General features: G+C 47.2%; 1 protein-coding gene across 2 annotated transcripts in view; it reads left to right on the top strand.

Annotated features, from left to right (window-relative positions):
• The window catches only part of SIDT1 (SID1 transmembrane family member 1), a 41004-nt gene that overhangs the window by 23592 nt on the left and 5394 nt on the right, over window positions 1-12018 (top strand). For both annotated transcript variants that reach the window (XM_056483310.1, XM_056483318.1), the window contains 9 exons: window positions 2817-2888; window positions 4121-4269; window positions 4891-4964; window positions 5463-5529; window positions 6168-6241; window positions 6810-6933; window positions 9282-9399; window positions 9787-9923; window positions 11542-11650. In XM_056483310.1, coding sequence (XP_056339285.1) covers window positions 2817-2888; window positions 4121-4269; window positions 4891-4964; window positions 5463-5529; window positions 6168-6241; window positions 6810-6933; window positions 9282-9399; window positions 9787-9923; window positions 11542-11650 — 924 coding nt within the window. The remainder of the gene's footprint in view (window positions 1-2816; window positions 2889-4120; window positions 4270-4890; window positions 4965-5462; window positions 5530-6167; window positions 6242-6809; window positions 6934-9281; window positions 9400-9786; window positions 9924-11541; window positions 11651-12018) is intronic.

The raw sequence follows: 12018 nt of genomic DNA on the forward strand, positions 1-12018 counted from the left end.
TGTATCTGGAGTACACGTGAAAGGTTTTTTTCACAACATGAACTGGGAACTGTAAAAATGTCCATAAATATATTCTAATTTTATATCATTTGAGATGGATCCTGCTGTAAAACAAGAGCAGGTCTTAAGCCACTGGAGAAATGGGAAAAGCATATGCATTGGGGGTTTGGGTAAGCTGAAGGGACCTGTCCAAAGCTGTGGAAGAGCTCCAGGGTGCTGACAAGGAATCACTGTCTAAGACAAGGAGGCACAGTCTCAGCCAAATGAGACCAGAAGTCCCAGGGAGTGCTGCTGATACTGCAGCTGAGATTTAATGTGCTGAAGCCAGCTTAGGAGCTGCCTTCTAAGCTGCCCTGCTGAGAGGTGGAAGTTAAATTCTGGTATTTGGAAAGTTCCCAAAGAAGCTGCAGGGCACAGATGCTGGACTGAATATGGACCTGGAGAGTAGAGAACTGGGTTGCTGAGCAGGGAGGACTACTGAAAAACATCCTTGCAAAGGGAGAGAGGGGCATAGTTCCTTCATAGTTTACAGCTTTCCTCCCAGAGGTACCTACTGCTTCTGTGACCTGTCCTCTCCCTTGTAATCCATTGCCACTTTCACATACCTGGCCCTGCATGTTGCAGCCACATCCTTTCCTCTGGGGAGGAATCATGTCCTGCCCACGAGCTGTTTCTTCATCTATTGTCTCTTCTGGGTGTGTATGACTGATGCTTATAAAATGGTAATTAGCATCTTCCCTGTCTTCCAGATCAGTGGACACACCGATTTTCTCTGTTGTTTTCTTTCTCCCCTTCCCACCCTTTGGAATTTCTTTTCCTCCAAGTACCCCTGGATCTTGCCTTCTTCATTACTCCTCATTCCTTTTCTTCACCTAGGAACTAGAGGGAAGTGCTCAGCACTGTTTCTTTACCATTGGTTGGAATGTCCTGCCTCTCCATGTGGCTCTTTCCTCTTGTTTCTGGCTTCCCTGGTTCACATTTCTTTTAATCCCATGGCACACCTTCCCTTCCTCATTCTTACTATCTGGTGGAGGCAATAGCTGGAGGAACCACGCCTGCTGTGGTACATTTACTTTGCTGACTCACAGTGGGAAGTGGGATAGAAATTAGTGGGTGAGCTGGGTCCAACGTGGCTGTTAGAGACAGGGCAGAGTGCCTTTTCTCCTTGGCTTGCCTGCTTTGTGGAGATTTAAATCTTTGGTAACTTGGGAGAGAAGGTTGGCAGGTCACTTGAGAGAATAAAGCCTGGTCTAAAATTAGGAGAGAGTATCCTCGTGGAACAGGACTGACAAACCTAGGAATTGTGCTTGTGCCTTGCTGCCATGAACACAGGGAAATGATTTTGCCCTCTTCCCAGTGCTCTGGATTTCCAAATGACTTTTAAAGCAAAAGGAGAAGCTTCCATGAGAGAGGGAGTTTAGATTGGAGGTGATGAGTAGAAGCTGCATCTTGCTCCTGCAGCAATTTACAACAACATTCTGCCAGTCTCAGCTCAGGGCTCAAGGGCTGTCATCTGGGGGCTGCAGTGTGCCAGAGCCCTCCCTCTGGTGCTCAGTCCATGTCATGTTCATTTCTGATGCTCCTCTGAGCTGTTTGTTTCCTCTGTTAGAGGGATGGGGCAGGAGCGTAAAAGAGACAAAATTTGAGATCAAGTTTTAGCCCCCAACCCAACAAGCACAGCAGACATGCCAAAAAAAAACAGTAATTGGGACTTGAAATATCAAATATCATTGCTGTATGGGTGCTTCCCTGACTTGAGGTCAATCAGGGACAAGTTTTAGATCTTATTATGTTTGTGGCTAATGAAAACTATATAAAAACTTACGCAAGGTGTTACAGAAATCCCCAGAATTTACAGCTGGAAAGAGCAGTCTGCCTGTGCCTGTCAGTTTGAGACCAGTTGTGTACTGGGAAGCCAGGCCTGCAGTAAGGCTTTAAATACTATGCCATGTTCTGCATTGCTTTGCTGCTGACTGACCACATGGTATTGTTGCTGAGGTGAAGCTTTAAAGCAGCTTTACCTGTCTCACTGTTTGTCACTACTGGAAAATGTGGTCCTGTCTCACTGTTTGTCACTACTGGAAAATGTGGTCCTGCTCCTGCTGCCCTTGCTTCCCTCCCTTTTGTGACTGACCTCTCAGTGAAGGGATTCAGCTGGCTTTGTTTTGTGCCCTGTGGGTCAGTTACTCAGCTCCACCACTGGAAGCAAAGAAGGAATATGGAGCCAGGACAGCCCTCCTCCTTGCTTCATATTTGTGGGCAGGAGGCAGGATGTTCCTAGTCTCAAAGGCTTGCCCTTCTTGTCACCAGCATGAGATCATTACCACTTTTTGCATAAAGCACATTTTTTTTGTTCTCCTTGATTGGTTAAAATTATGTAGGAGCTGTCCTGCCAAAGTCTGTGACTCCTCCAGGGATAGCTGAAGATAGTGGTATTTGAAGAGTTGCATGAGATGGGGAAAGAGAAGAATTAGAAATTCAGAAGGCTGTTAAGGACATTGTGAGACTTGCTCTAAAATTTACTAGTCTTGCAGCCCCACAGTGTTATCTGTACAGGGTGCTGGAGGGGGGCTCGTGCTGCCAGTCTCACTGGCACCTTATAGGGAGAGGCTGAAGGGAATGGGTTTCCTTCACACTGCAAAACAAGGGTTTCCCTTTTGCACAGTATGCTCTAGAGGGAGACTGCCATCTGTTTAGAGAAATGTTCTTTTTCCCAAGCCCTCCAGCTCTTCAAGCTGTTTGTATTCCTTTCAGAGACATTTTGAAGCACTGACATGAAACTAACTGTCCCTCCTGGGTCTGTTTCCTGATTGCAGGATCTGGGATGATGACTTCTTCACACCCCATCTCAGCCAGCACTCCTGAGGGAAGCAGCTACGGTGCTATTGGTACAGTACATTCCAGAACTGGGGCACAGGGAGACTTCTCCCTGGGGAGGAGGAAGGCACTTTTAGGGTGGTTCACACTAGAGGAGAATAAATCTGCAAGCTACCTTAGGAGCATAATTGCAACTGTTAGGAAAACAAAAACCTCAAACCACCAAGTTGCTGTTTATGAGGCTTAGGTTGCAATTTGGGGAAAAGCATCTACATAAAATAAAAGTGGCAAATCTGAAAGCGGTGCCCCAAGAGACTGTCATTGAAAATGTGTCTTAGACAAAGCTACAGTCACCTGAGAGCTGTGAGTGACAATGTTGCTTCAGACAGGACATTTACCAGTGACTGACAAAGGTCCCTTGCAGGCAAGCTTCTAGGAGCCTGTTATTAGCTCAGTCTGCCTTTAAACCAAAGCATGCCTATCCCTGGGAGGCTGAAGGGTTGTGTGCCATAAAGCAAGACACAGTCGGAGTTTCTTGCCTCCAGGGGTTTCACTAGGGAAGAAATAATGTCATACTGCCCACAGTTGAATCATGCCCTGTCAGCAGAGGAGAAAAAAACCTTCCTAAGGGCTTAATGACTGCTTTATCCCTCTTTTCCCTTTTTCCGAAGAAATCTTTTAAAAGCATTTGGGAAATGAGGAAGAAGCCTGTGTTCTGCTCATGTCTACGTGGGCAATGAGCTGGGAGTTGCCCAGCCTGTGGGAAGTACAGGCAGGTCCTGCTGTCCTGTATGTGACCACTAGCGGGGATGCAGTGGGAACAAAGCTGATACTCTGTCTGCTTTGAAAAGTTGACTTTCTTCTTTGTCTTTTGTTTTAGAGTATTTTTAGAAAAGCTTAGACATACATAAAGCTTACATAAAATCTGAAGGTTAACTAGGTGAGTGTGTTTTTGACCCCCAGCAGTCTACTTCTTTCTCTATAGCTATTTGTCTTGTCTCAGAATTCCAGAATTCCAGAGCCCAGGCTAGTAGAGAGTAAAAATGTTGAGAGATGAAAAGTAATAGAATAAAAGCAGAGTGAAAACTAAAATGCTGCAGAGAGTGGAAGATAATGGTCCTTCAAACTGCTCTTAGCTGATCACCTAAAACTTTTAGGGAGGTTTGGGATCATGGAATTTTTTTTTTTTTTCCCTGAATGGCCATATCAACTTGTCAAAGCATCGGGGACAGCTTTATTCTTGCTGGGCACAGAGGGATTTAGCCTTTACCCTGCTTGTCTTCTTCTCCCCACTTTGGCCCAGATGAGTCCAACTCCAGTGGTGGACGTCAGCTGTCCTCCCCAGAGTGCAGGCCCCCAGCTGGTTCAGACACAGACAGCTCTGTGGAGGAGGAGAGTGACTTTGACACCATGCCAGAAATTGAGAGTGATAAGAACATCATCCGCACTAAGGTATGGCTGGTGTTGCAGCTGTGGGCCTCGTGCTGGGCTATGGGCGTGTCCAGGCCATGACCAGAACTGGACACTTCAGTGAAATCTCAAAAATCCTGTTCCCTTTCAGGGTGGATTTCATCTAATACTGTGTTTCTTAGTCTTTTTTTCAGTCACTGAAAGTTTTCCCACTGTGGTAAGAGTGCTGCTGAAGTGAGTGCTTTAATGTGGAAAATCAAAATGTATTGGGGACTGTTGAGAAAGGAGAAAAATGCCCAGAGAGTGTTCCAGAAAGTTCACAGAGGTGTGAAGATAGGGAGAAAATAATCTCCAACAATAGGTGGCTACTTAATACAAGTAGTGTAGTGTGGCTACAGTGGATGTACAGAGGGGCTTTAAGTCAGCAGCTCTCAAACTGCCTGCCTTTGTCGTCCTGCATTGCTTTGTGTGGTTGGAGCCATTCCTGGAGGTCCGGGGATTTTGCAGAACTCCCTCCCACAGAATCAAGGGACACAGTGAGTTCACTGTGTAAAACCAGTCCAAATACCACCAAGCTGCAAATATGTCAAGATCTACTGGCATCTGTAATCTGCATTGGTTCTCTTGTTTTCTTCCCTCTTTCCCCACCCACTGATGTTTTAGGTGTTCCTCTACCTATCAGACTTGTCCAGGAAAGACCGAAGGATTGTCAGCAAAAAATACAAAATCTATTTCTGGTAAGGAGAAGGCAAACTTCTAAGGCCCAAACTCTGGACCCAGAGTCTCTGGTTGTAGAGTCTGTCCACATACCCATCTTCTGAACCACTTCTGAACTATCCTGTTACCCATTCTGACCCTGTTCCAATTTAAGTAACTGCAGATCCCACATACCTCAGGATCAGTGCACGCATGATCCTGGCAATGGATTCTGTTTTGCATCATTGCTTTTAAGTGTGGTAACAACCAGTGCACTGGAACATAGTGGGAAGGGGGAGAAACTGGCACTCAAACACGTGAGCTTGTGGCCAACATCCTGTCTTTTCCTGTGCCGTTAGCATTTGCTCCTGTGTGCATGAGCACATGTGCTTCTCTGCTTCAGGGGGGTCACAATGGGATCATCACCCCTGAGCAGTGAGGTGTGTACATTCCTCCATGAGCTCTGTGGGGCTCTCTTCTGGGTGTGCACCCCTGGTCTTGGTGTGTGTGTAACTGCTGCTGCTATTTTCTCTCTGCAGGAACATCATCACCATTGCGGTGTTCTACGCCCTGCCGGTCATCCAGCTCGTCATCACTTACCAGACGGTGCGTTTGGCTCCATGGCTGTCCCCTCTTGCTTTAAACTTGCCCTGTGGTTGTGTTGTGCAAGGATGACAGTTACAGTGAAACTGGGATCACCCAGGAGTTCTGCTCTGTGTGACGAGCAGCTTACCTTAGCTGTTTTCATGTATTCGTGTTACAGTGAACTTAGCTCATTGGGTTTTGCACTTCTGCTATTTGTGCTTGGGAAGTGGGAGTGCTGCTGTTTTCCTGCTCAACTGATGTGTCATTTAGATCCTGTTTCATTTTAGAGACAGGAGGAATTTGATGTTATCTCTAAGAGACAGCTGAAACCAACTTGTAGTGTTTGCTGTGATTTCTCCTCCCTTCTCCCAGGCTTTGCTATCCTGCTGTTATGCAGATATCAGCAAGCAGGTCTACTAGTGGGGGGGTTGAGAGCACACAATGTTTTTTCTGGAGACTGTTATCAGGTTTGTGGCCCGTGACAACATCTCATCCCCCCCTAAAAGCTTTGCTTGCAGATGTCAGCACTCCCCTGTGTCAGTGCTGGAGCTAGGCTGTGTCCTGGTACATCTTGTCTTTGTGCGGTGTTTGCATGGGGCAAACTCCCCAGAGCTGGGAGGATTTGCTAATGCCAGGCCTCCCACCTGCTCTCTGTTCAGGTAGTGAATGTGACGGGCAATCAGGACATCTGCTACTACAACTTCCTGTGTGCTCATCCCCTTGGGGTGCTGAGGTGAGTGAGCTCTTTCTTTGTGAGACTGCATATTTGTCTCATGCATCCTGAGTGTTTGTCCTGTGCCCAGGTCAGGATTTTATGCTTCCCAGGCTCACAGTAGTAGTGTTGATAAGACCACTGGAAGTTTAGGACTCTGATCTTTGTGTTTTGCTCACCAGTGGTGCTCTGTTGCAGTGAGACAAGTGCACCCTGGAACTTGTGGCACCTGGGTGCTCCTTGAAAATCATTGGCACAGCAATGAGGTACTCCCATGCTCTACTGGACACTTGTATCCAAGGAGCAGCAGCTCTGCAAAGAAGTTCAGATCAGTCCTTCCAGTGTAGCATTTCTCTAAATTAATGTGTAAGTGCAAAGAAAGCCCAGAGTTGGGAATCTCGCAGAAGTTAAATTAACTGGGACAAGTGAACTATTCAAACTACAATTCAGTATAAAAAATTGCAGTTCAGCAGCTGCTGAGGTGGAAGGTGATGGAGGGGGGAGCAAAATGGATTCACCTTATCACAACCCAGGGTTCAACTTCCTGCTGCTGTTCTGCCTTTGTCTTAAACCTTCTTCTTTCCTGCAGTGCCTTCAACAACATCCTCAGCAACGTGGGCCACATGATGCTGGGCTTTCTCTTCCTCCTCATTGTGTTGCGCAGGGACATCCTCCACCGTCGGGCCATGGAGATGAAAGATATCTACACCCTGGTAGGAAGCGTGATTGATTGCCTGGGGCTGAGTGGAGGCATGGAAGGTGAAGTGAACGTAAAAACCAGAGTGATACACAATGGGTTTCCACTTGTCTTCTTTGCTGGAGGGTTGAATCTTCCTCTTTGTTTCCTCCTGTGCAAAAGAGTCTAGATGGGATGCTTATGTTCCTTCACACCTCAGTTCTTTACTGCTTACAGTATGTTCATACTGCTATGGTGGTGACCCAGCCCTGGCCTGTGAAGACAAGGAGATTAATAGAGGAAGGACTCCCATGACTGGCTTTTCCTGCAGCACTTGCTGTGGAGGAACTGGGACAGTAGGTGTGTCCCAAGATACTTCTCTTTACAGTGAAGTTTGGTTTGGCTTACACAAGAGCTGCTTATGGTAACTTGAAGAAATTTGGCTGCCTCAGTCTCTGAAGCAGAGCTTATTGTAGCCAGAGCTTCTGTAGTCTCTTGTGGGAGATGATGGAGAAATCTGCAGCCCTGTGGACAGAGGTGCTGTTAGTTTCTGGAGACAGCTATGTTCTTATGGGCTTGGTAGTAAGTAAAGGCATTTGCAGTTTGTAATGGTGTGACTTGGGTTTTGCCAATTTTAATATATTTAATTTCTTTTAGAGATAGGATTTGGGAGTAGAGACAAGGCAGGCTCAAAACTTAAAAAGGTACAAGAAGAAATTTATTAATAACACAAAAAAAGAATTCGGAATAAGATTCCTAGATTATTCCCTCCTCCCTTCATTCCACATTCCTTAACAACATCATACAGAAAACACTTCAGTCAGTTATCCACCCAAATATTCATTTCAGTTCACTTAAGAGAGAAAAATCTTTTTTTTAGTTATGGCTTAGGGGGTGTCTTCACCTTCACAATTTACATCCGTCTGGGAAAAATTGCAGATTATGACTCTCCTCTCATTTTTCACAGTCCTTCCAGAGCTGTGCTATGGGTTATGTTACACAATTGGGGTACCACTTTTAAAGGCAGGCTGCTGAAAAACAAAATTCTCTTCATCTCCTTCTCTATCAAATGTCTCTGTTCATATTCCAGTCCCAGAACAGAGAGACCTCCATTTCCCCAAGGCAAAAAGTCTTCTTAAGCATCAAAACCTCCCCAAGTATATTTCACAGTTTAAAGGAATTTTAGTGAAGTCACAATCCCCTTAGCCCACAAAAAAGGCTTTCAGCTATGTATCAGTTGCATCTTTTCAGTCTCTTCCCACCAGGAACTTTATTTTCATTCTGCTGACCTCTGTAGTCTCCATGCTTCAATTCTTCTCATTCAGGGGAGCTCAGGAGATCGAGAATCTTATCCAGGCATAAAGAAATTAAAATTGTATCCAGATCATGAAGAAGCCACATGGGCAGCTGGAGGCCTCTTCTCTCAGAACGGGGAGAGGAGGAGGAAGGGAGAGCCTTTGGTGGCTCCCTGATTTCCCCCTCTCGGCCACGCCATGTGGAGAGTTGAGCCTGGGCTGCGCGGGGCCACCCAGAGCCATGCGGTCAGGGAGGGGGGACCGGGGGCTGGGACCATGCGGCCAGGCCGGGCCCCCCACCAAGCTGGGGTTGGGGTGCTGAGCCGGGCCCCCGCAGAGCCGGGGTCAGACCAGGCCCCAGGCCGAGCCCGGGGCCAGTGCCCCCAGCCAGAGGCCACCACACCTCCCGGGAGCCGGAAGCCGAAAGAGAGCAGTTAACTTAATCCAATGTGATTTGTGAAAATGAAACAACCTTCAATTGGTTTCCTGAGCTGTCCATCACCAAACCAGCTCTCCGATTGGTCTCCGCAGCTCACAGGGGAAGCCCTCAGAGACGGTGCAGCCCCTCCTACGCTCGGCCTCGTGCAGCTTCCCTCAGGCGGCTCCACCCCCTAGCGCGTGAAACCAACACACAGTTGTAAGGGTCTACTGCTTATGGTTTTCAGGTGAAACCTTGGCCAAATTGTAATGGGAATGCCTTCTCACATTGGCTGATGGGCTCTGCTCAGGTGCTTCTAAGACCCTTCTGACCACAAGAACAATTCTGGTCAGTCCTCTCTCAGTTTTGGGCAGGATGTAGCATGGCATGAGGTACATGACAGAGATTTTCAGTCTCGTGATGTCAGTACCAAGACACTGAAGTCTTCAGATCAAAACTTCAGCATGATTAGCTTAGGTTTGCTGCCTGTGGATTCACCTGACTATGCCATGTGTCTAAATCCAGAGCCTATGGTTGCACACAGGACACTGTGCTGCACTGGTGACTGGATGACTTGTCTAGGAGTTAGGATGGATGAAGTGATGGAGAATGGCAGCTTGCCTGTGATCAGGACAGTGAAGGCACTTACTAAACAGCTCTGCTCTCTTCCAGGACTATGGGATCCCAAAGCATTTTGGTCTCTTTTATGCTATGGGCATTGCTCTGATGATGGAAGGGGTGCTCAGTGCCTGTTACCACGTCTGCCCTAATTACTCCAATTTCCAGTTTGGTAAGCGGAGTTTCCTTTCTCCTTTTGAAATGGAGCTAGGATTTACCATGTTCTATCTCTTGCTGAGTGCTGACTCAGCTGAGTTCCCCATCTCTCTACCCTTACAAGTCTTCTTGGAACCTGCCTGTTTCAAAGCTCAGTCGGGAGGTTGTGATGCCCTGTGGGCACTTACTTTCTGATCCCCTTTAGTTTTTGTTGCCCCAGAGCATGGAAGATGTGCTGCTGCAAGGTGGCAAAGTACCAAGTGCTGTACAGTGTAGTGCAGCAGCAGGGCCAAACCCAAGGCTGGCAGGCACAGATCCTGAATAGCTTTGTGTGCTCTTGGAGCAGCCTTCTGGGGCCACTGGCGGTAACTGTTTGTGCTGTTTGTATTGTGTCCCTCCACAGACACCTCCTTCATGTACATGATCGCAGGACTCTGCATGCTCAAGCTCTACCAGACCCGGCACCCAGACATCAATGCCAGTGCCTACTCTGCCTATGCCTCGTTTGCTGTGGTGATCTCCCTGGCTGTCCTTGGAGTGGTATGGCTCCCTCTTACTTGGCTGCTTCTCTGGGAAGGAGGTGGCATGGCTGGGAACATGGCTTAGGTGTGAAAATTACTGGGGAAAGAAGCAGAGTAGGATAAGAGTGTGTTACGCAGCTGTTAGCATTTGAATTGTCAGTTCTGCTGGTCTTTCCTCCTTCCTTTCCCTGAGTTTTCAGGGAGCAGAAGAGCAGAACAATTTCCTCTAGGTGGGCTCTTTTTTTGGGCTTTGCCCACCACATGCCATCCTTCTCCAGAGGAGAAATTAATGCATCCAGATCTACATGTCCAAGCAGAGAGATGGTCTTCTTGTGGCATGAGTCACACTGGAGGAAAGAGGGGTGAGGCTGGCTGGGTTTCCAAAACAGATGTCTTATACCTAGTTGCTTGTGCCTATTTCTCTATGCTGTTTGTCACAGCTCCTGCAGTTGGTTTTCCTATCTCTGAAGAGGAGCAGGGCTAGCATAATGTCTGGGGAACTCTCAGGCAAATTCCTGGAGTACCTGCCTATGGAAGGGCACTGGAGCAGAAGCTACAAGACTTTGCCTGTTTGCTTGTAGCATTGCAAGAACTGAGCTGGGCTCACCAGAATCCTCAAACTGTGCTTTACCTTGGAGGTCTCTGCTTCTCTTCTTTTGAAGGACTCATTTTCATTCATCAGTAACCAGGCAGAATCCATGGAATTCTTGCTCTGAACTAGCAGCTAGATCCCAGTGGGCTGTCAGCTCCTCACTACCACATAATGCAGAGGTCTCTGTTTACGAGACTGTCTGTGGGATAAGGCATGCAGGAGGAGTTGGTGACCTTGTGACTTCCCAAGAATCTCTTGATAGGTGTGGTAGATCTTGACAAGTTTCAAAACACTGAGACTTTATTATGCATTGCTCTGTCTTCTTTTGTGGGATGCTTTAAAACTATTCAGTTGAGCTTGAAAGCAGCATGTCTCCTTTGTTCCATTCATGGAGAGGTGACTTTTCTGCTTGCTTTTTGGCATGTGGGTTTTTTTCTCTGCCCACACAAAGTGAAAATTTCAGGCAAGTGCTTTGCCTCAGGATAATGAAATGTTCACAGCCTGATGGCAGATCAGAGTTTCTGGACTCCTTCTTGTATGAAGGAAAAATTAGGATTTTAATGTAGCATTAACCTGTGCTGGCAGGTTACTTCCAGTCCTTAAATAAAATGAGAATGCACAGTAGGAGCCAATGCCTGCAGATCAGTTCTGTCCTTTTTTGGGTCTTTTTCAGTACAGTTATTAAAGAAATGGTTGCTTCCCTGACTGCCTTTGTAAAAATCTACCTCCTGGCCAGAGAGCTGCTGCCCAGCTCAGCAGAGAGAGTTTGCCTGGCCTTCGAGTCCCGGCATTTCTTTTCCCTGGGCCAGCTTCTATCCATCCAGTCTTGTCTAAAGGGGCATTCAGAAAGAATGGTCTCCTCTCCAGGATGCTGAGCTCCTCTTGCTTCTCTGAACTTTGTTTTGAATTTGTTTTCTGGTTGGAAGATTTAGGGGTTTTTCAGTACTCAGTGAGGTTATTTAATGTCCCATGGTGATACAGGACAGGAAAGGAGTGTCCTGCTGAAAGAGGGCTCAGTTTACTTTTAAAATGTCTTTGCTTTCAGGTATTTGGAAAAAATGACATGTGGTTCTGGGTTATTTTCTCAATGATCCACGTTTTAGCCTCACTAGCTCTCAGCACCCAGATCTACTACATGGGTCGCTTCAAGATCGGTGAGTACTGTGACTGAGCCATCTCCTTCTGGGTGTGTGGGGGCCTCCTGTCCTCACCTGTGCAGCAGTCCTGTGACCCCTTTTCTGGGCTACCCTGTCCTCTCATCCATCTGATGCTTTCCTGGCCTCTGGAGTTCTTGTGCTTCCCAGAGCAGCGGGAATCAGCAGGAGCTGTGTGCTCTGTGTGGCAGAACTGCTGGGCTCTGAGGGAGCTGCCATTCAGCTTCAGTTCTCCCTAGTGCTGTGCTCAGAGGTGACCTACACCCTGTAATGGAGTGAGGTGGAAGAGGGTCTGGTGGGGAGCCTGGCTCTTGTGCTGTGCTTATAGACCTATTTCTTCTTCCTCTTATGCCCCTGTCTGCCTCAGA

This window comes from Oenanthe melanoleuca, chromosome 1, assembly GCF_029582105.1.
Source record: "Oenanthe melanoleuca isolate GR-GAL-2019-014 chromosome 1, OMel1.0, whole genome shotgun sequence".
Taxonomy (NCBI): domain Eukaryota; kingdom Metazoa; phylum Chordata; class Aves; order Passeriformes; family Muscicapidae; genus Oenanthe; species Oenanthe melanoleuca.